Source organism: Entelurus aequoreus, linkage group LG05 (genome assembly GCF_033978785.1).
Source record: "Entelurus aequoreus isolate RoL-2023_Sb linkage group LG05, RoL_Eaeq_v1.1, whole genome shotgun sequence".
Classification (NCBI taxonomy): Eukaryota; Metazoa; Chordata; class Actinopteri; order Syngnathiformes; family Syngnathidae; genus Entelurus; species Entelurus aequoreus.
Genome location: NC_084735.1, coordinates 66,929,070 through 66,954,398, shown reverse-complemented (window position 1 = coordinate 66,954,398; position 25,329 = coordinate 66,929,070). Strand labels below are relative to the sequence as shown.

At 37.9% G+C, this 25,329-nt stretch overlaps 1 protein-coding gene across 2 annotated transcripts in view; it reads right to left on the bottom strand.

Annotated features, from left to right (window-relative positions):
• Nucleotides 1-25,329, bottom strand: part of jakmip2 (janus kinase and microtubule interacting protein 2) — an 83,503-nt gene that overhangs the window by 33,064 nt on the left and 25,110 nt on the right. For both annotated transcript variants that reach the window (XM_062048704.1, XM_062048705.1), the window contains exons 3-6: nucleotides 11,009-11,257; nucleotides 6,796-7,050; nucleotides 6,453-6,695; nucleotides 5,124-5,333 (exon numbers count right to left, since the gene is read on the bottom strand). In XM_062048704.1, coding sequence (XP_061904688.1) covers nucleotides 5,124-5,333; nucleotides 6,453-6,695; nucleotides 6,796-7,050; nucleotides 11,009-11,137 — 837 coding nt within the window. In that variant the 5' untranslated portion in view covers nucleotides 11,138-11,257. The remainder of the gene's footprint in view (nucleotides 1-5,123; nucleotides 5,334-6,452; nucleotides 6,696-6,795; nucleotides 7,051-11,008; nucleotides 11,258-25,329) is intronic.

Sequence of the window (25,329 nt, the reverse complement as noted above, 5' to 3'; positions counted from 1 at the left end):
GATTCTATAGAGAAATCTGGTTCGTTGGTTGACCTTTTTGATTACCTAGGTTGCCATTTTATCACAGGAAAGATTAGCCTCTAGAATGGAACCTAGGTAGGTGACCTCATCTTTCCTGGTGATAACAATGTCACTCACTTTTATAGTGAAGTCGTTGACTTTCTTAAGGTTGATGTGGGACCCAAACAGGATGGATTCCGTTTTACCCAAGTGTATGGATAGCTTGTTGTCAGCGAGCCAGGTGCAAGTTCTACAGAGTTCATGACTTCAATTATACAAGATGAGCTACAATCAAGTAGAACAGGGGTCGGCAACCGGTGGTTCCGGAGCTGCATGCGGTTTTTCAGCCTGCTTTTTGTGGCTCTCTCTGCACAGCGCTGAAATTTTACACAGAAGTGGGGAAAACGTGCATTTTTGAAAAGTTATAGGATTTCAGACTGTCTGTAAGGCCGTACATTTGTACAGGCTGTATCCTGACGAGTGATTGGATGAGCCAATAAAAGCAAGGAAAGGGAGGGGAGGCCGCTGTTTGTGTGTCTGTATAGAGATACAACTGCATGAGAGAGATGTTGGCTTCTTGAGTGTGTGACCATGAATACATCACAAAAAATTAAAATCTCAGAGGAAAATAGTTTAATTCTGCAGGGGCAGATTGCCTTGCCTCTTCTGTGTTTTATGTGTGGTGAGAAATTGGCAAACAACAAAAACATGGAACATTAAAAGTAGGGTTGTCCGATAATATCGGACTGCCGATATTATCGGCCGATAAATGCTTTACAATGTAATATCGGAAATTATCGGTATCAGTTTCAAAAAGTAAAATGTATGACTTTTTAGAACGCCGCTGTGTACACGGACGTAGGGAGAGGTACAGAGCGCCAATAAACCTCAAAGGCACTTCCTTTGCGTGCAGTCACAAAATAGCTATGGCTTTTCACATTCACAAATTAACGCAAAGCATACTTGTTCAACAGCCATACAGGTCACACTGAGGGTGGCCGTATAAACAACTTTAACACCGTTACAAATATGCGCCACACTGTGAACCCACACCAAACAAGAATGACAAACACATTTCGGGAGAACATCCGCACCGTAACACAACACAAACACAACAGAACAAATACCCAGAATCCCTTGCAGTACTCCCTCTTCAGGGACACTACAATATAAACCCCCCCTACCCCCCCACCCATCCGCCTCAACCCCGCCCCCCCCCAACTCCCTCATAGTCTCTCTCAGAGAGAGCATGTCCCAAATTCCAAGCTGCTGTTTTGAGGCATGTTTAAAAAAAGTATGCACTTTGTGACTTCAATAATAAATATGGCATTTTTTCCATAACTTGAGTTGATTTATTTTGGAAAACCTTGTTACATTGTTTAATGCATCCAGCGGGGCATCACAACATAATTAGGCATAATAATGTGTTAATTCCACGACTGTATATATCGGTATTGGTTGATATCGGTATCTGTAATTAAGAGTTGGACAATATCAGAATATCGGTAAAAAAGCCATTATCGGACATCTCTAGTTAAAAGTAGGTGTGCCAAAGTTAACCCTTTAACTCAATAAACACAGATTATTTGCGCAATTTATTTTGACAAGGCCATGACCGCCCATACAGCCTGGGTGTGATATTTGACAACGACCTTAAATTTTAAACACACATTAACTCTGTGGTTAGAGCAGGTTTTTCCCAGCTGAGACTTTTGGCAAAGGTGAAGCCTTTTCTGCAGAGGGAAGACCTTGAAAAAACCGTTCATGCCTTCATCAACTCTAGACTGGAATACTGTAATGCCCTCTATAGTGGGCTAAATCAGTCACTCCTCCAGTTAGTACAAAATGCAGCTGCTCACCTCCTCACTCATACTTCAAAACATGCCCATATTACCCCGGTTCTCTTTGCTCTCCATTGGCTCCTAGAATGTTTTAGAATACATTTTAAAATCCTTATTTTTGTTTTTAAGGCAAAAGGTTTTAATGGTCTGGACCCAGCATACTTGGCTGATATTTTAACTGTTCGCCACCCACCAAGGAATCTGCGCTCATCTTTACACACATCTTTGGAAGTACCAAAGACCAGACCTTCGTTCTTTTTACGCATCCACACCCAAGTTATTAAACTGGAACATATGTGCCCTAAAATAAAGGAGCTGGTCGGATCTCTCGGTGAGGTGGCTCGTTGCAGTCAGCCAAATTGTATAACTGTCTACATTACTTTATTTACAATAAATAAATCAATATATCGATTATTGACATTTACTCATAGATTTTATAACCGTCCATGTCCGAATTGCGATGCATCTTAAAAATCGATAATTTCCCCCACATTTAGTTCCAGGCAGAGAATGAAGCAAAACAAAGCGTACTATCCAAAAACCCCAAATCTGGTTCCAAGTGGGAACTTCCCACTTGGCAGGACATAGAAGTTATTGAGACTATAAAGAATGCCCTTAAAACCTCTCCAAGATCTTACTGACATCCTCTCAGGTGAATACATTAGAGTGGCATATCTTAAACTAGCCCTGCATTTCTGTAACATACAAATCTGGTAGAAAAGGATGAAGACACTGAATTGACCAAAAACACCAAGTCAAGAATCATCGCTTACCTAGAGAAGAATTACAATGGCCAAGCCACACAGTAGCTGCTATATCTTGCTTCCATTCTGGACTCAAGATTTAAAACCGACTACATCAGTCCAGAGAATATCACACATTTTAAAGACAGACTGAATCTTGAAACAGAGTTTACCTTCAAACGGTAAATGTTCCCTTAATTTATTTACAGTCCAGAATATTCAGTAAAGTATTAATGCATTATTACAGTTCTGTTTTACAGGAGAAAAGGCCACATTTTAGCAGCAACACAGACCATGCTGGAGAGAAAGGACTGCGGTCTCTGGGCAGCTTGTTCACCAGACAGACACCCTATGGCTGAACCAGTGAAGGGGGCCATTGAAGCTGAACTGAACACATTTTTGATGGCTCCAACCATTGAAGGAGAGTACAAAATGTCTGCCATGTTTACCAGTTTTATTTGAAAGAACATAATTAAAAGCAATTTTATTTTATATATTTTACTCATATTAAATAAAGTAAATAATAGGAAAAATGGCACGTTATTTAGCGTCTTATTCTGGATATGCAAAGACTACCAAGGTATACAATAATTATCACACCATAAGCATGATGTCGACAAAAGTCTGCATTTTTTTTATAATATTATTGCATATTGTTCTAATGTGAGGCACCTTTTCTTTTCATTTCATTTTTATTTATCTCCTTCATTGATGTGCATCTTTGATAGACAATTATACCACAATTATTCAGTTATACAGTTACACACCAGTGTCTGAGAAGGAGCAGGATGAATAAAAATCTTATATTTTCCTGCCCCCTTCAACATAATACGTAGTCTTACTTAATGATATATAAACCAACAATTACATCCAAATATAACGAAAACAAACAAAAAAATACACAAAAAAACACAAGTGCAAAACTTCATGAAGTACAAACCGAACAAAAAAAACAAAAGAAGTAATATACACCTCACGGGATGATACAAAACAAATACAAAACCAGGCAAAAAATAAGTAAAATAATAAATATAAAGCAAAATGTAAACACTTATGGCTGTCCATATGATCTTATTGTTCCGTCTTTATATATTTTTTTCAATTGGAATATATTTTTACACCTTGAAATTGACAGTCTAAAAGTAACATAACTACCTTCACTTGTTATGTTCATAGCATTATGCATTTATATGTATAAAATCTAAAATCCATTGTCATATAGTAGGCATCGAACCTGCCATTAAAAGTACTTTTTTCAGGAAGTTTATCTCTTTCTATAAGTCTGTTGTTGAAGTAAGACTAATCTTTGCAAAGACTCGGAGCGACTTCCTCACAGCGGAAGGTACATTTATTTACATTGCCACCAATCACAAAAGTTAAATGTAAGGCACTTTTTACTGCAGATGAAGCTGAAAGTTTGTGTAGTGACTTGTGCTGGTTAAAGCAAACAAACCATAGAGTATTTTCCTTCATAGGGTTTCATCGTGGACATGTTGTTGTGGTACAGTCATCATCTACATACATTTAAATTGGCTGACTCGCGGAAGGATGTTTGGGTACATTTCTACCATATATGGATAATATGTTGACGTCACACTTGAACAAAATTCCAAACGCACCGTTTGGAGGAAGTATGAAGGAAGGCAATATTGATTGTTTTATAAATATCTCTACAATGCTTGCAGTTTGATTCCAAATGTTTGGGACTTGTGCAGATCCCAAATACACAAAAACAGGTACCAATAAGTAGGAAAAATTAGTTTTGCATAATAGGGCCCCTGTAAGGAGGGAATAAGTGGGCTATTCTAAAACGACATAGAAGATGAAAGACTTTTGGTGTGGATTTAGACTTTTTAAGGCAATGGTCTTAAACTTTAGGCTGATGAGGAGTCTGTTTGTGTTTCAGTTTTTAATAGATCACACACACTCTTTTTTTGTCTCTTTGTTTCTTCTTGTTGCATTTTTATGCTCTGCTTACAATCTCACCAGCAAATACTCTTAATTTTACGAGATTCAAGAGTGTATGTTTCAATACTTTTGCCGTAATTATTGGAGCATGAGTATTATTGTACAAATCTACCCTTAGAATAAGGATAAAGGAAGCAGGAATGCCATATTGTGTGTGCTTCCATAACAAGCAGATTACATTACTTCTGTCTGCTTGTTGGTTTTATTGATATGTTGTATGCTTTTACTGTTAGCTGAGATTGTGCTGCATCCTTATTGACAGTAAAAGTCTATATTGTACTTTAAAATGGATATTAAATCTAAGCCCCATGAGCGATCACATTACATAACATGGGTAAATACTTTGTATGTACTTCACACACATATTAGTCGGGACAACTGGTGCTTTGCTTGTATTGTCACTACAAAAGCCGTCACATTAAGGCACAGAAATCTGACTTATACTTTTGAAGATGCAATATGTTCTACAACAGAGGGCTTTAATGTTATTACAATTTTCAGGATTTTTTATCCATAAAAAAAGAGACTGTAACTGGTTGGAAAGGTCAGGTAAGGTTCTAGATGTACTTACTGGGCTGCCACAGTGTTCTGCACCATCTCCTACTCTACCCGGAATCTCTCTTTTTGGACTTCCCAGGCCGCATTCAGCCTCCTTGACAAGGAAGAGTTGCTCATCCAGCGCATCTTTCTGAAGCTGCAGCTTCAGTAGAATTCCCGTTGCTGACTCCAACTCTTTCTCCAAAGAGAAGATGGTGCGATCTTTCGCTTTTATTTCATCCACCTGTAACAAAAGACAAAAAAACAGAGCATGGTTTGCCACTTTTTCATTGCTCTCAACAATCTCTCCTCTACACCATTATATGGACAAGTATTGAGACACTTAGTCGTGGGAACTGTAACGTTGCTCAAATTAGGGCTGTAACAATATGAAGATTTCATATCACAATTATTTTGATCAAAATGATCATGGTTTTAATATTATCATGGAACTGATGAATGTGTTTAAAAAAGTATTTGTACACATACCGAAATCATTAACCAAACTATCTAAAAAAACAACAACAACAAAAACAGACACACAATATGCTTTCCTTGGCAGAAGAAACATTAAATATTTATCTGGCTTTTTATGAGCCACGTTATGGTTTTTCAAATAAGTTTATCTTCTTCTGTTATCATTTCTTTGGTAGGTAAAATGTTTCTGAATAATACAGGGTAATCAGCGTGCTTCACTTACAGTTTCTGCGACATTTATGGATCTTCATATTTACTTTTACTGTATGATAGTTATGTTTTAATATTTTAGTTTATTGTCTGAATAGTAATGAAAATCTGGTAACTAATGAAGAAACTTTTCTTATGACCACAATTGAGATAGATAAGATCTTTTTTATTTTTTGCCGATTGTTGCCGTTTTGAAAGACGTTATGTATGGTGTATGTTTTGTATCGTTTGTTATTGAAATAAAGATGAAAAACATTTTTAATTTATCACTCTGTGGTAAGGGAGCCCAGCCTGTAGATTCAATGTGCACAATTCAATATAGTTGCTCAGAGAGTCATGTGTTTGTGCACATGTTATGACGTTTGTAGTGGGGAAAGACATTGTGTCTTGTATTCATGTTAGCATTTAAGCTAGCTAGCAATTAGCACGCTAGCTGCTAGCTATCGATTAGTGACGCTATGGGCGTTAGCTGTTAGCTAGCAATTAGTGGCTCTATGGGCGCTAGCTAGCGATCAATGGCATTATGGGTGCTAGCTGTTAGCCAGCAGTTAGCGGCGCTATGCGCACTAGCTAGTGATCAATGACATTATGGGCACCAAGTGCTAGCTAGCTGCGTTATGGGCGTTCAGGACTAGCCTATTAAGGACCTTTAAGAGCTGTTATTGCTAATACTTACCAGTCTTCGTATGTCCCGTTCACAGTCCCACTTGATCTTGGAGATCTGCTCCTGGTGCTGCTGGTGCTCCACCCTCAAGTCGCCAGCCTTCATCTTGTCTGCCTGGATCATGTTGCTGAGAGCCTCGTCCGTGTGTTTCTTGGTCGACTTCAGCTCGTTTATCTCCTGCAGGAGCTTAACCCTCTCCTGGTCAAAGAAGCGCCGGGCGTCCTCCTTGGCTTCCAGGGTCAGTGCTGTGCGCACCTTTAAACAGGGGAGGTAATGGCGGACGAGTTTTACAGAGAATCATATTTTAAAAAGTCATGAATTCTCTCTCAAGACTCAAGCTTGGCTTGAAGCTCACCTTCTCTCCGCTACCATCCCGAATAGCGCTGAGTGCGGTTTTGAGCCTCTGATTTTCCTGGTCTTTGATTTTGGCGTGGCGGGCCAGCTCCTGCTCATGTTGTCGCGTCAGGTTTTCCCGCAGGGCCTGGAGTTCCTTTTGCTTTTCCTCGTGCCACTTGGCTCGCTGCTCTGTCAGCATGGCGGTATGGCGGTGCTGCTCCTGTTCTCGCACCCGCTTCACTTCCTGCACCTTGTCGCGCTCCAGCTTGCTCACCTTTTCCATAGAAGGAAACACATGATACCAACCAACGTTAGCAATACTGTACACATTTTAACTTATTTCAAAGCTAACTTTTACTCTTACCGATCAAAGATGAATAACTAGCACTAGCATTGTCCAGATTCTTGGTGGATCACAGACAACGTTACGATTGGACAGGCACTAATTTACACACCAACTATAAAGGAAACTTACTAACCCATGTTTAAAATTAGCTATATAATGCAGCCAAGATGGCGCCAGTATGTGCTTTGGCCCGCCGTCTCTCGCTGTCAGCTCTGTTCGTTTTTGTGTTGTTTGCGTCTATTTTCGTCTCTGTCAGTTCACTGCTTGAGAATGACCGCCAAACACTGTTGGATCTTTGCCCCTCTCCCACTGATATGATCAACTTCGACGTTGGTTTTTTGACGTAACAGTCATCTTTTTCACCTGGCCGGATTCCTGCCTTCCTTTCCCGCCCCCTGGCTCCTCTCCCCCGGCGGAAGCGTCTCCGGCGCCGCGGTAAACGTGGCGGCCAGCTGGTGAAAGTTAGGGCACTCCTGGCCCGGCTTCCCGAAGGAGGAATGGTGCGGTATCCGGTCTCCTCCTGCACCCACGCTCGCTGGATCCCATCGGTTCCTGGCTTGTTCCTATCGTTGGTTTGGAGGAAGAGGCTTGCCGCCGTCGCTCCTGCTGGCCCCGCCCCCGGAGGCGCGGGGTGGATTCCCGCCACCTGCGGGCTGTGTGTCGGGCCCCACCTGGATTAGCTGCGGCCTTGGACGTGCTGGCCCCCGCCAGGTTCGGTCTTGTGAACGCAAGATCCTTGACAAACAAAACTTTTATCCTGAAGGATTTCTTCACTTCCCGCGGACTGGACTTCCTCTGTGTGACGGAAACATGGCTGAGAGCCGGTGAGTCCGCCCCTCTTAATGAACTTCTGCCTCCGGAGTGTTCCTACTTTAATTCTCCGCGGTCGTCCGGCCTAAAAGGAGGAGGATTAGCAGTCGTTTTTAAAAATGACTTTAAATGCCGTCAGATCCGCGTGCAATCCTCCTTTTCAAGCTTCGAACTGTGCATGTTTGAACTGGGTCTTTCTGATGTCGTCCTGTGTGCCGTCGTTTATCGACCACCCAAGTACCACAAAGACTTTACAACTGAATTTTCTGAATTTCTGGCTGAAATCCTGCCCAAATATGATCGTGTCCTTATTGTGGGTGATTTTAATATTCACACCTGCTGTCCAGACGAGTCGCTTCCCAGGAGCTTCCTGAATGTAATTGACTCTTTTAACTTTATACAATCTGTATGTGGTTCCACACATGAACGCGGGCATACACTCGATTTAGTGCTCTCGTATGGTTTGTGTGTTTTTAATTTGGACATTTGCGACGCTGTGTTCTCTGATCATATGCCGATCCTGTTTGATATTCCCACTCAGTGTCCGGTTAAATTGTGCGCTCCGCCTCAACGCTCTCGCATGTTTAATTCTTCGTCTCCTGCTCTGTTCTCCTCAATTTTTTCGACTCTTTGTGAGGATAATTCTGCAGCCTCTGTATGTTTGAATACTGAAGAGTTGGTTTCTGGGTTCAACTCTATTTGTTTACAAACACTGGACACGATCGCTCCTTTCAAGTGCCGCCGCTCTAAAGCCACGCCTCAGCCCTGGTTGAATGACGTCACTCGGGCTGCCAGGCGCAAATGTAGGATGGCAGAGAGAAAATGGAAAAAAGACAGGCTGCATGTGTCCTTTGCCATTTTTAAAGAAAGCCTGTTTTCCTTTCAGATGACTGTAAAGGCAGAGATGAATATATATATCTATGTCAGATTATATCTTCTAACTATAACAACCCCAGAGTTCTGTTTAAAACTATTAACACTGTCATTGATGCTCCCAAATCTGTTGGTTTTGATGCTTCTTTTGAATTCTGTGAAAATTGTCTCCATTTTTTCACTGACAAAATTGTGTCAACTAGAGCCAGTTTATCTCAGCCTTTATATGACCCTTCTGTTCCACTGAATTTCTCTTCTGTTTTCCATCAGTGTCCTTTTCTTTTTTAAATGACACAGTTAGTCATATGAAGCCCTCTGGTTCTCCTGCAGATTCCCTCCCACCTTGCCTGTTTAAGGAGGTACTTGCTACTATTGGATCAAGTGTCCTTAACATTATCAATAGTAGCCTCTCTTCTGGAATAGTTCCAGTAGAGTTTAAACATGCAGTGGTACGACCTCCACTAAAAAAACCAAGCCTCGACCCCTCTCTCCTCTCTAACCTTAGACCTATCTCTAATCTTCCATACATTTCTAAAATATTAGAGAAGGTTGTCTACAGTCAATTGTTGCCCTTCTTAGAGGATAATGGTATCACTGAGTTGTTCCAGTCCGGTTTTAAAGCCCTCCACAGCACAGAGTCAGCGCTTCTAAAAGTTTTTAACGATATCCTCCTGTCAACTGATTCTGGTAAATATGTTGTCCTGGTACTTTTAGATCTGTCTGCTGCTTTCGACACCGTCGACCACGCCACCTTAATCACTCGTCTTGAGAACTGTGTGGGCATTAAGGGCGCCGCCCTCAACTGGTTCCGGTCGTACTTAACCGACAGGAGTTTTTGTGTAAAAATAGACAGTTGTATGTCTTCCACAGCTCCTTTACCACATGGGGTTCCCCAGGGCTCAATCCTTGCCCCAATCTTATTTGCGTTTTACCTTCTCCCCCTTGGTTCTATTTTTAGGAAGTACGATATTGCATTTCATTTTTATGTCGATGATTGCCAGATTTATTTTCCCATGGCACAAAATAACACGGTTCAACGTCTTATTGACTGCCTGCACGACATCAAAGCCTGGCTTTCAGCTAACTTCCTGAGCCTAAATGAAGACAAAACAGAAGTTATGTTGTTCGGTCCAAGTCGCTCCCCCTCCCCCAACGTTGACCTCGGCACTCTGACCCCATATCTCAGCGACTGTGTCACAAACCTGGGGGTAAAGTTCGACTCAGTTTTTAAATTCGAAAAACAAATCAGCAGCGTTGTACAAAAAAGCTTTTATGTATTACGCCAAATAGCGAAAGTGAAACCGCTTCTATCAGGACATGATCTCGAGAAATTAATCCATGCCTTTATCTCGACTCGTTTAGACTACTGCAATGCCCTGTATGTAGGCATTAGCCAGGCCTCCCTCGCCCGCCTGCAGCTCGTGCAGAACTCTGCTGCTCGTCTGCTAACACAGACCCGCAGACGTGAGCACATCACCCCTATATTAGCGTCCCTTCACTGGCTCCCTGTGCGTTACAGAATCAATTTTAAACTCCTTTTATTTGTTTTTAAATGTCTAAACAACCTCGCGCCAACATATCTCTCCGACCTCCTTCAGCATTACTGCCCCACCCAATCCTTAAGATCAGCCGATCAGCTGCTACTGATGGTCCCGGACACAAGGCTGAAGCTTAGAGGTGACAGAGCTTTCGCTGCTGCTGCTCCCAAGCTCTGGAACGACCTACCTCTGAGTGTTAGACAAGCCTCCTCTCTTCCTGTTTTTAAATCTCTCTTAAAAACATACTTTTATTCCATGGCTTTTAACACCGAGTGATATCCATCCTGCAATGGCGCCCCATAATACACCTGCTGTGAACCTGTTTTTATGTTTTTATATTTTATTTATCGTGTTCTGTTTGTGTTGTGTTGTGTTTGCTCGGTTCTCAAAGTATTTTTAACCTGCCCATCGTACAGCACTTTGGCTACCCCTGTGGTAAATTTTAAATGTGCTTTATACATAAAGTTGATTTGATTTGATTTGACTATATAATGATCCACACCCGATTACCTCAAAAGGCAACCATTAACTGCAAAACTGTTAACACACATCGCAATTGTATACATATTTACAGTTTATTCCAAAGGTTGTTCCCAATATTCGCCTTCAGCATGAAAGCCCACATGGATAACAAGAGAAACGGGGCAATGCCATATGTATAATACCTTGCATTTTTCTTGGTGCAGTTCGATCTGAATGTCAGTCAACTTGGACCTGAGATCTTCATTGGCTGCCTGCAAGGCAGAGATGAGGGCTTCAGGCTTCTCACCCTTCGCACGCCCTTTCTTGGCCATTGCTCCGGAATACTAGAGTGGTTCTTCTGATGCTTTCATGGAGGCTTCACAGAAATGGTCCACAGTGTTCCTGAGGCTTCCTGTTTCGCTTCTTCCTCATTCTTCTTTTAGACAACAGGGCTAAAGCAGTCAAGGGAGACAAAGAGAAATATATGCTGAGATTAATGCTGTGAAAGTAGTGTACAGTATCAGAGGTGCAAAAATACTGTACAGTAAGATGGTCTTGCCATAAGACCTGCGTTTTTACCCATAAACATGATAACATCATAAACAGCTTTTGAAAACATTATTTTGAAAACATTAACGTATTTACAGTTCGATTATTTTATAAATAAGAATTGAAAAAAACAAAAAAAAAGTACATAAAATAAGTACTAAATAAGGTGAAAAGTATTTAATGTAAACAAGAAAAAAATTCCCTTACCAAAAGTATGGTAATGAAATTATAAATGTTAGTTTTTTTGCTAAGGTTTTAAAAAATATATATTTACATTTTTGAGAAATGAAATGAAAAACGTTTTAATTAAAATCATCAATCTTTATCAAGACAATTTTTAAATTTGAAAAAAACTTGTATCAAACGTCTGGCAATTAAAATTATCTTACATATTTAAAACAAGTTTATGAAAAAGTAGTGATATTACATTTTGAAAAACAACTACATAAAACAGTTAATAAAATTAAGTTAATTTGATTATTATAAAAATACACTTATCAAAGTAATAAAAGCAAAATTACAGGTAAACAGAGTCTTACAATGAAAAGGCTTAATGTTAAATAAGGTCACTTAAAAAAAATATATATATATGAAAAGAAAGTCTTTCAATAAAAATATTCATTTATTTGGGAAAAAGTTAGTTTTGTAATGACAAACATATTCATTTTCAAGATTCGAAAAAATAAGAAGCACGTTTTATAATCAAAACTATCAATGTAAATTTATATTACTTCTAATGGCAAAATATTAAAGTATTCTAATGACTCACTAATTGGGAAAAGTAAGATGACATTCATAGAGCAACACAAAAGACTGCTGACTGGGAATACAGTATATGAAACTAAAAAATGTCTGCCGCATAGATCATAATAGGCTGGAATTGGTGAAGGACATAGATCCAGATACACATTTTCTCCCATATCAGAAATAACTATTTTCATTATACAGTCAGACAATATAATTGCAACACTAAAACTGACAACAAACTGTTGATTATTCATTTCAACAGCAGAAGTCGGTATGCAAACTACAACAACGTGAAGTATAAATTGGAACAATTCAACAAAACTTTTAAAGTGATCGCTATCTCAGAAACATGGATAGATGCTAAAAAAGGAAGAATGTCTAACCATTGAAATGTGTCATGAAAAAAAGCAAAAAAGCTAAAATGTATTAGGCATGTGCATATATAGAACACGTAAGTCAAGCACTGATCCATTTAAAAACTGGATTAAGGTAACTTTTACTGAAATCAGTCTAAAATAACTTTCTTTAGTGGTGACTTTAACATTGACCTCTTGAACCCTAACAAACAAAAGCCCATATTGACACAATGTACAGCCTGAGTTTATATCCTAAAATCACAAGGTCAAGCAGAATCTCAGGACACAGAGCCACACTTATTGATAATATTTTTACTAATGACTTTGATAATAATACCACAAGTGGTCTGCTAATAACCGACATCAGTGATCATCTGCCAGTTTTCATAATCTATGACGGAAACAACAAGAAGAGGAACATTGATGACAAAAAGACATTTCGAAGAATATGCACAGAACAAAAGTATGACAGCTTTCAAGAATGATCTGAGAGATCGAAGTTGGGACAATGTACACAGTGAAAATGATGTCGATTCATGCATATGGAAATTTTTTTTAATACTTTCACGATGCTTTATGACTAACACTGTCCATTGAAACAACTTAGTTAGAAGCAAAAGAAAAACAATCAACCATGGATGACAAAAGGACTGAAAAATGCTTACAACAAGAAGAATACATTATATAGAACATTTATAACACTAAGATCTACTGAGGCAGAAAACAAGTACAAAACATATAAGAATAAGCTAACTAGCTACGAACACGTAGGGAATAATCCATCCATCCATTTTCTACCACTTGTCCCTCTAGGGGTCGCGGGGATGCTGGAGCCTATCCCAGCTGCATTCGGACTGAAGGCACCCTGGACAAGTATTACAGTCAATTATTAGACAGTAACAAAAACAATATGAAAGCAACATGGGGCATCCTAAATAGTACTATTAAAATTGGTGCAAAGAATGATTATCCTAAATACTTCTCAGACGGAAATGTAAAAAACGACAATATGAACCAGTTGAAAGCTTTAATAAGTACTTTGTGAACATTGGACCAAATCTGGAGGAAAAGATTCCGGATCCTCGGTCAGTTGAGGACTTGAATGACACTAAGACAGAAATCCCAACTCGATATTCCTTGAGGGTGCAACAAAAGAGGAAATAATCAATATTGTAAAAAAATGTAAATCCTAGACCTCAACTGATTGTAATGGAATTGATATGGAAACAATAGAAAGGGTTATTGAAGATATTTCAGAACCTTTAACATTTATCAGAAACCTATAATTTCAAACAGGCAAATTCCAAAACTAAAAAATTTCAAAACTCATACTAATTTATAAGACTGGAGACAAACATCAGTTTGCAAACTACATACCTGTTTCTCTACTTCTACAATTTTCTAAAATGATAGAAAAACTGTTTAACACCAGATTGGACAAATTCATTAATGAAAATGAAACATTCACAGACAACCAATACGTATACAGAGCCAACATCTCAACATCAAAGGCATTAATCGCAATAACGGAAGAGATTACCATTGCAATAGATAGTAAACAGTGTACTGCTACATAGTTTATGGATTTAACAAAAGCATTTGACACAATAAGCTTGTCTCGAAATGAGTAAGAAGGCCTACTGAAATGATTTTTTTTTATTTAAACGGGAATAGCAGATCCATTCTATGTGTCATACTTGATCATTTCGCGATATTGCCATATTTTTGCTGAAAGAATTTAGTAGAGAAAATCGACGATAAAGTTCGCAACTTTTGCTCGCTGATAAAAAAAACCTTGCCTGTACCGGAAGTAGCGTGACGTCACAGGAGCTAGTATTCCTCACAATTCCCCATTGTTTACAATGGAGCGAGAGAGATTTGGACCGAGAAAGTGATGATTACCCCATTAATTTGAGCGAGGATGAAAGATTCGTAGATGAGGAACGTTACAGTGAACGACTTGAGAGGCAGTGATGGACGTATCTTTTTTCGCTCTGACCGTAACTTAGGTACAAGCTGGCTCATTGGATTCCACACTCTCCTTTTTATATTGTGGATCACGGATTTGTATTTTAAACCACCTCGGATACTATATCCTCTTGAAAATGAGAGTCGAGAACGCGAAATGGACATTCAGTGCCTTTTATCTCCACGACAATACATCGGCGAAATGCTTTAGCTACGAGCTAACGTGATAGCATCGTGCTTTAACTGCATATAGAAACAAAAAAAATAAACCCCTGACTGGAAGGATAGATAGAAAATCAACAATACTATTAAACCGTGGACATGTAAATACACGGTTAATGCTTTCCAGGCTGGCGAAGGTTAACAATGCTGTGCTAACGACGCCATTGAAGCTAACTTAGCAACTTAGCAACCAGACCTCACAGAACTATGTACTCTCTCCTTTTTCTATTGTGAATCACGGATTTGTATTTTAAACCACCTCGGATACTATATCCTCTTGAAAATGAGAGTCGAGCACGCGAAATGGACATTTAAAGTGACTTATCTCCAAGACAATACATCGGTGACACACTTAGCTACTGAGCTAGCGCGATAGCATCGTTCTCAAATGAAGATAGAAACAAAATAAATAAACCCCTGACTGGAAGGATAGACAGAAAATCAACAATACTATTAAACCGTGGACATGTAAATACACGGTTAATGCTTTCCAGGCTGGCGAAGGTTAACAATGCTGTGCTAACGACGCCATTGAAGCTAACTTAGCAACCAGACCTCACAGAACTATGTACTCTCTCCTTTTTCTATTGTGAATCACAGATTTGTATTTTAAACCACCTCGGATACTATATCCTCTTGAAAATGAGAGTCGAGCACGCGAAATGGACATTTAAAGTGACTTATATCCAAGACAATACATTGGTGACACACTTAGCTACTGAGCTAGCGCGTAGCATCGTTCTCAAATGAAGATAGAAACCCATCAACAGCCGTGCTCACCTGCATTCCAGCGATCAACGGCACGACGAAGGACTTCATCCGTGGGTTTGGCGGCAAGCATCGGCTAGGCGTAGTAAGTAGTCCTTGTTGTGTTGCTGTAAGTATTGTAATGCCCCGCAGTGGAGAAGGAGTCACACAGACGAGGAAGCGCTGCTCAATCGCTTTATTAAAAAGCGGTAACTGGTTGTAGTTCAAAAAGTAACGCGCAGACACATACACGAGCTGCTGTTAGCCAAAACTCACGCTCACACACACACGTTCTCCGCCAACTCACTCGCGCATGCGCGTTCCCCAAACCCTTAAAGACAGTACACTAATGCAAATATCACATATATTACAGTATTGTACTTAGCCGCTAAGACACCGATCGATCCCACCTACAACGTTCTTCTTTGCAGTCTCCATTGTTCATTAAACAAATTGCAAAAGATTAACCAACACAGATGTCCAGAATAATGTCGAAGAAAACAAGAGGCTTTTCTATCGGGTCCGATGGGGTCCAACCACTTCCGTTGCTTTTGTGACGTCACGCGCATAAATCATATCCAAAGGAGTTTTTCAACCGGAAGTGTGGCGGGAATTTTAAAATTGCACTTTATAAGTTAACCCGGCCATATTGGCATGTGTTGCAATGTTAAGATTTCATCATTGATATATAAACTATCAGACTGCGTGGTTGGTAGTAGTGGGTTTCAGTAGGCCTTTAACCAACAGGAAGCAATATGTCTACAGAGCTGAATATATTTTGCGGAATACCCCAGGGATCAATACTGGGACCAAAATTGTTCCATCTTTGTAAAGTTACAAAGGACTTGAAGTTAGTATCGTTTGCAGACAACACAACTGCATTTTGTTAAAGGGAGAACACACAGAAGCTAATAAAAATAACAGAAAAAATTAACAAATTAAAAAGATGGTTAGACAAAAACAGACTCTCTTTGAATCTTAGTAAAACTAACATAACGGCATTCGGCAACAGTAGAAGGGACTGCTAAGAATTGTTCTTCTCTGGGTTCTCTATGTTTACATTTTCACACTATGCCATATTTTGTTACACATCATTTCTTACATATTCCTTATTTTTGTGCCTTAATTTAAAGCGGTTATTAGTGTTTATTGTGATTTTAGAAATGTGTTTACATTGATTGTTTAAGAGTTTTCCATGGTTGTGTTGACATTTCCTTTCCTATCTGCCTTGACAGCTGAGGGGATTATAATCAGAGTAATGTTATATTTGAAATAAAAATGTTAACATTAGGGCTGTCAAATGATTATTTTTTTTATAAGATTAATCACACTCTAAACATGCACTTAATCACAGGTATTGCTTGCATAAATAAAATTTGCTGAAGAAAATGCCCCCGTTTTTGGGTACAAATACAATTTAGTAGTCAGAATGTCATACAGGAATGTTGTTAAAATATTTTACTGAACTGCAAGTCATTAATTTGCTCAAAATTTGGTGAAAATTAGTATAGTGAAAATTAAGTGCACATTTTGAAAGTCTTTGCAGTTAGCAATAATCTTGCAAACAAGGTACAGTTACTAATCTATACTGTAGTAAATACACTCCTAAACGTAATAGTGCACCATTTACTCTTCTTTAGTTTAAACAGTTGTAGGAACAAACAAGCTTGTTTACCTTTTTCAGATGACAATGCTGATCTCTTTTTTTTTTTGGTACAATGCGACCCGAGCTCGTAGTGATTACTTACAGATGTCCAATGTTTTCCAGGAAGCAAAATTAATTCACATTTCACTTGTTTGTGTAGTGCAGTTGGTTTATCCTTGCTGTAATTGTGCCTGTCCAAGGTATTGTATGACAGATCACCTGTGGTGATGTTAATGACATCTTCTTACAGGACTTGGTCTTCACAGATGTTAAATGTCCTACATGCGGTGGCTGTCCCATTTAGCAATGGCATAACTAAACTGTGCTACTTTTGTTGGCAACTTTGAATCAGTAAACTTTGCCAGGGTAGCGTTCCCCTCTGCTTCTTGTCGATGTAACTAGCTAAGTTAAAGTTAAGTTAAAGTTAAAGTACCAATGATTGTCACACACACACTAGGTGTGGTGAAATTTGTCCTCTGCATTTGACCCATCTCCTTGTTCACCCCCTGGGAGGTGAGGGGAGCAGTGGGCAGCAGCGGTGCCGCGCCCGGGAATCATTTTGGTGATTTAACCCCCAATTCCAACCCTTGATGCTGAGTGCCAAGCAGGGAGGTAATGGGTCCCATTTTTTTTATAGTCTTTGGTATGACTCGGCCAGGGTTTGAACTCACAACCTACCGATCTCAGGGCGGACACTCTAACCACTAGAACAGTCACTACTACTTACGTTCACCTCAGTCAAGTTTCCTAGACACAAAAAAGTCTCCAATATCTCTGGAAAAGTCATTAGATTTGTCGTTAGTAGCTGTTTACAAAAGGAGTCGCCAAGAATATTTGCAATACTCTCGGCGCCATCCTCGAGTACGTGTTTCACTTTAAGATGTTTTTTTCAACTTGATGTGCGGCAATGATAAAAACGTTTGTCGCTGCAATACCAACAAGTCCAAAGTTCTGTTTTGAAGCGAAATTGGCCGCCTCTCCTCGTGATCACAGACTGTGTCAAAAATGTGCGCGTCTTCCGGGTTAGGCCTCAAACCAGAAATGATTAATAATTTTCATATTTGATAACACGATCATTTATTTTTATTAATCACATGTGTTAACGCGTTAAGGTGGCCAGCCCTAGTTAACATTTAACTATTTTTTTCCCTCATCCATATTTTCCTTGGGTCATAAAAAAAACACCAACAATTATCGATTTGATTGATTGATTGAGACTTTTATTAGTAGGTTGCACAGTGAAGTACATATTCCGTACAATTGACCACTAAATGGTAACACCCGAATAAGTTTTTCAACTTGTTTAAGTCGGGGTCCACTTAAATTGATTCATGATACAGATATATACTATCATATATACTATCATCATAATACAGTCATCACATAGGATAATCACATTGAATTATTTACATTATTTACAATCAGGGGTGTGGAGGGAGGGGGGGGGGTAGGATATGGACAGCAAGTAGTGGACATAGAGAGAGAGAGGGAGAGAGAGAGAGATATCGACCGATATTAAAAAACTATATCGTGATACAGTTTTCAGCCATATCGACAAGCCCTAATTAAGTACAGAACATGATATTTCTTGAGTTGTCAACTATAGTAGTATGTGGTTTTGAGGCAAGACACCCCCCAAAGGATAATACAATTATTTTCTAAGGCTTTTTTTCATGGCAATGTAGAGGACAATTTGATTTGATTTCAAACATGTTAATAATGATTTTTTTCCAGGACAAAAATGCCATGTATTCTATGAAACATATTGACCTTATATGGAACAATGAAATAATGCGTTGCAAATAGATGATGGTCAGATAAATAAGTCACGGCTTGTATAAGATATTGGCATATAGGTCCTTTCTTTTGGAGTAAATCACTTTCACAGCATTAAGCCAACATAACAGAACTCCTGCATATGTGTAATCAATAAGAAGGAAAATAATGTGTCACTAAGGAAATTAACACCTTTTTTTCATGCTAAGATTAGAAGCACAGCAACAATAGTGTGGCCGTAAGTAGGCTTGTTTATTAGCTGCCTTTATTTGTATATAAACTCTTATTTTTTGAGCAAACAAATGATCCTGCCTGTGTTGGCTCGAGACATGGGTGACATAATGTTGCTGAAAAGATTTTGCCACGCAGATTAAAGTTAAAGTCGTGATCACATGGATTTGATGCTGACTTTTTTAAGTCATTACAGTGGAGGTTGTCCAAAGAAAGCAGAGCCTGAATTTGTGGTTGCATCAATTAGACGTGTAAAAGTAATACAGTGGTACCTCAACTTAGGAGTGCCTCGACTAAAGAGTGTTTTGAAATAGGAGCTGTCTCTCGGCTAATTGTTATGCTTCAAGTAGCAAGCAAAATTTGAGTTTAAGCATCCTCGCCATGAGTTGGTGTAACAAATTTCACAGTAAAACCAGTAAGAGCTGACCTAAACATCCTGTTTTACTCGCTAGCATTACCTTATAGCTAGCGATCGACATGACTCTGTTTTCCAAGTCATGGGAAGGAAGGAAGTGAGTATGAAGAAGAATATATTCATTGAATTAAAAAAATAAATCATTAAAAAATGACCAACTGTGTCGCCAACTTGGTGAAGGAATTTGAGCGTATCATTGCTTGTCTGCACCATACTGAAGCATAATGAGTCTCACGCCAGCCAGGGATGTTAAAATAACATCTAAATAGCGGACATTTATCCATGAAAATATGGAAAGGCTGCTAATGGTGTGTTTGACTGAGAAGCAGCTGGAATGAGATACCGTAGAAGTCCACTCTTCAAGGTAAATGTATATTATCATTACATTACTTCTTATTACTACTGTAGTTGTTACTAGTTCAACATCAATATCATTTTCTAAAAGTTAGTTTTTCTTTTTAAAAGGCATGTTAAAATTGTGCCTGTTTTGGGAGGCCAACCACCAATTTCAATTAATTTCAATGGGAGATGTTGGTTTGGGATACAAGTGTCTTGAGTTAAAAGCTATGTCACAGAAGCATTTAAGCTCGTAAGTTGAGGTACTATTGTACAGCGGAACCTCAAACTACAAACTGAATAGGTTCTTGAACGAGAGTTACCAAATTGAAAAGAAGTAACATCGGCTGCCTCCTCCTCCACCCCTGACAAGAGCTTCTCAATGGTCAATGGATAACATGGACCCTGACTTTAACAAGTTGAAAAACGTATTCGGGTGTTACCATTTAGTGGTCAATTGTACGGAATATGTACTGTACTGTGCAATCTACTAATAAAAGTTTCAATCAATCAATCAATCAGTCACTGACTGAGCCTGCACAAAAGTGCTGCTCGGCTTAAGGCACAAAAACGTTTGTATCCAGGAACTAAGTTCACATGCAGAATAATAGGTTGTAAAATCCTGTTTTTAACTAAACATAATTAAAATAACTCTTAATGGGGAACTGCACTTTTTTTTGGAATGTTACCTATCGTTCACAATCATTATAAAAGACGACGGGCAGATTTTTTTTAATGCATTCTAAATATCAAATAAAAAATAAAATCTGCTTACAGCAGAGCCACTGGGGGCACCACTATTTCGCCCATAAAATCCGATAACCATTCAAAAAGTGCCAACAATACTCCATTTAGGGCTGGGCGATATGGCCTTTTTTTAATATCGCGATATTTTAAGGCCATATCGCGATACACGATATATATCTCTATATTTTGCCTTAGCCTTGAATGAACACTTGATGCATATAATCACAGCAGTATGATGATTCTATGTGACCTACATTCAGGATTGCATCCACCTACACTTATTGAGATTATTGAAACAACATCAAAGATTGTTGAACAAGAAAATATGGAACTAAAACATTTCTGCAACAAAGATTACAAAAACCAGGATTTGGAAAATGATATAGATCCAGATACAAATTTTTTCTCCCACATCAGTAATAATTGTTTTTATTATACAGATGATCAATATAATAGCAACATTACATGCCATAACAAATTGTCAATTATTCATTTTAATAGCAGAAGCTTGTATGCAAACTACAACAACATTAAGAACTTTTTGGAACACATCAACGAACCATTCAAAGTGATTGCTGTCACAGAAACATGGATTGATGATCAAAAAGGAATAGATTTTGATCTGGAGGGATATGAACTAAACTACATCAACAGAACCAACAAAAATGGAGGAGGAGTAGCTGTGTACGTGATGAAGAACCTGAACTACAAAGTGGTAAAAAACATGTCATTTGCTATAGATAATATCTTAGAATGTATAACCATTGAAATATGTCAGGAAAAAAGCAAAAACATTTTCATCAGTTGTATATATAGATCACCTAAGTCAAGTATAGAAACATTTGAAGAATGGATCAAGGCTACTTACATGGATATGGGTCAAAGAATAATGTTCTTATGTGGTGACTTTAATATTGACTTATTGAACCCTAACAAGCAAAAGTCTATTGATGACTTCATTGATACAATGTACAGCATCAGTCTATATCCTAAAATCAGAAAGCCAAGCAGAATCACAGGACAATGTGCCACGCTTATTGATAATATTTTTACCAATGAGTTTGACAATAACACTACAAGTGGTCTACTTATAACCGACGTTAGTGATCATCTGCCAGTTTTTACAATATATGATGGACACTACAAGAAGAACATGGAAGACAAAAGGACATTTCGAAGACTGTGCACGGAGAAGAGAATGACTGCTTTCAAAATTGAGCTAAAATAGCAAGATTGGGACAATGTGTACAAGGAAAAAGAGGTTGATGAAGCATATGAACATTTCTTAAACAAGTTCATAATACTTTATGACAAACATTGTCCATGGATACAACTCAGTAATAAACAGAGAAAGAATAATCAACCATGGATGACAAAATGACTAAAAAATGCTTGTAAGAAGAAGAATACACTATATAGAGAATTTATAGCACAAAGAACTATAGAGGCAGAAATTAAGTACAAAAAGTATAAAAACAAGTTAACAGACATACTACGATCATGTAGAAAAGAATATTACAGTGAATTATTGGACAGGAACAAAAATAATATGAGAGCAACATGGGGCATCCTCAATAGCCTTATTAAAAATGGCACAAAGAGGGACTACCCTCAATACTTTTTAGGCGGAAATAAAAAAAATTACAACATAAAGGAAGTAGTTGAAAGCTTCAAGAATTATTTTGTAAATATTGGACCAAAATTGGAAGAAAGGATTCCAGACCCAGTTCCAATTGAGGACTATAATGATACCATAGAGCGAAATCCCAACTCCATGTTCCTCAGTAATGTGACACAGGAGGAAATAGTTACAATCGTGAAAAAATGTAAATCTAAGACTTCAACTGATTGTAATGAAATTGATATGGAAACGATAAAAAAGGTTATATAAGAGATCTCAGGACCATTAATGTATATTAGTAATCTATCATTTCAAACAGGTACATTCCCAAACAAAATGAAAATAGCTAAAGTTGCACCAATTTATAAGACTGGAGATAAACATCAATTTACAAATTATAGACCTGTTTCTTTACTTCCACAATTTTCTAAAATCATTGAAAAACTGTTTAATAACAGATTAGAGAGTTTCATAAATAAAAATAGAATACTTGAAGAGAACCAATATGGATACAGAGCTAATGTCTCAACTTCAATGGCTTTAATTGAAATTACAGAAGAAATTACCAATGCAATAGACAGTAAAAAATGTGCAGCAGCAGTTTTTATGGATCTAACTAAAGCATTTGACACAATTAATCACAATATTTTAATCAAAAAACTAGAACGATATGGCATCAGAGGGTTAGTATTAAACTGGATAAGAAGTTATCTAACGAACAGGAAACAATACGTGAAGCTAGGCGAACACATGTCTACAACGCTAAATATATCCTGTGGTGTACCTCAGGGATCAATATTAGGACCTAAATTATTCAATCTCTATATAAATGACATTTGTAAAGTTACAAAAGATTTAAAGTTAGTATTATTTGCGGATGATACAACAGCGTTTTGTTCAGGAGAGAACACACAGGAGATAATACAAATAATAACAGAAGAAATTAACAAATTAAAACGATGGTTTGACAAAAACAGACTATCGTATTTATTGAATCAAAGATACTGAAATTCCACGACATAGTGAATTTGCAAACAGCTAAAATTATGCACAAAGCAAACTATAACCTGCTACCCAAGAATATACAACAATTCTTCTCAACAAAAGAGGAGAAATATAATCTTAGAGAAAAATGTAATTTAAAACATTTGTACGCACATACAACACTTAAGACCTTCAGTATATCAATATGTGGAATTCAATTATGGAATGGATTAAGCAAAGCAATCAAACAATGTACTAATATGATCCACATCAAGAAACTCTTCAAACTTCAAGTGTTTACAAAGTACAAAGAAGAAGAGTCATGACAAACATTCTCAATTTATTTCATCCATCCATTCATTCATTCTTAAAGTAATCTTACTTATCTCATCATATGAAATATGACTTTCTTCACCAATTATTATTATTAAATTCTTACTATTATTTATTTATTTATTTTTATTGTGATTACCTATGGAGTTTATTGTGAATAAATTGAGAACAGGAAGTGAATAAAAAAGTTTCAGCAACTGTTATGTAAAGAAAAGGGGTAGGATTAAATAAGCTCTGCTTCTTCCTACTCCTTTTCGAACATGTTGAAAAGAGAAACTGGAAATTGTGATGTATCATGATGTATGCTTGCATGTTCGAAATAAACTCAAACTCTAACTCTAACTCTAACTCTACATTAAAACATTCTTCTTCATACTGCATTAATATATGCTACTTTAAAACGTTCATGCAGTGAAGGAAATCACAACTAAAAAAATCACTATTTTTTTTATACGGTGTTGATCTGGAAATGTTTGCCTCAGCATTTTGATGGTGTGGGCGTGTGGCACCAAATGGAGATGTTGACATGCGGAGTAAGCACTCTTCATTCTCTAGCAGGTGACTTTTAAAATGATGCTACATACTTGCAGTAATGCTACTTTTTATAGAAACACTTTTGCCCCACACTCGACAAATTACGGTTGTCTGTTCGACATATTCCCACTTGAAGCCAAACCACCGCCAGACGATGGACGGTGGTTTGTGAGGAGACACAGGAAAGAGCGAGGAGAGCCTGTAGTGTAATGCCAGCAGCTAAAAGCAACTGCGTGAGAACGTATACTCGAATATCACGATATAGTCATTTTCTATATCGCACATAGACAAACCCGCGATATATCGCGTATATCGCCCAGCCCTAACTCCATTTACTTTTCGTGACTTGAATAGTAACCAAGTATCAGTGATATTGTTATTATAAGCACTAACGCAGACAAACTATTTATAGCGGCGCCGTTATCAATTCCATGTGTGCCTATGTTTACATCATTGAGTGATCTGCTGTTTGCTTCCTTGCTCCCTGTAAGTTTATTGTAGGTCATAAATCCCACCTCCCACCTGAAAAGTAGATGGCTGAGGATATAATCTGACAAGTTGGGACACTTTGACAGCCATTTAGGACCTGGAACTGGCGAGAACGACACAAAAAGCGCTTGTCTTATTTGACTTTATTAAAGGTTTGGGTAGAATTTTATTAAACAAAATCAGTTTTCTTTTAAGTTTCTTTTAAGTAATATATTTTTCTATTTTATGGAGGATTGTAGTTAAACATAGAATTGGCACCCAAAAAAATCTAGAATTGATTCTGAATTAATGTGTCATGTTTAAGGCTAAAAGCAAAACATTACCAGCAAATTTACAAAAATTTTTTGTCATCACTTCTGAGAATGAAGAGCATAGAAGAAAAGGTCATTTCCAACATCAGTATTCAAGGACAACTTTAAAACAAATGTGTATATCAGTGGTGGGGGTTAAACTATGGAATTCTCTTTATAATGAGATAAAAGATTGTAAAAATATATTCCAATTGAAAAAAATATATAAAGACAGAACAATAAAATCATATGGACAGCCATAAGTGTTTACATTTTGCTTTATATTTATTAATTTACTTGTTTTTTGCCTGGTTTTGTATTTGTTTTGTATCATCCCGTGAGGTGTACCTGTATATTACTTCTTTTGTTTTTTTGTTCGGTTTGTACTTCATGAAGTTTTGCACTTGTGTTTTTTTTTGTTTTGTTTTGTTTTGTTTTCGTTATATTTGGATGTAATTGTTGGTTCACATATCATTAAGTAAGACTATGTATTATGTGAAGGGGGCAGGAAAATATAAGATTTTTCTTCATCCT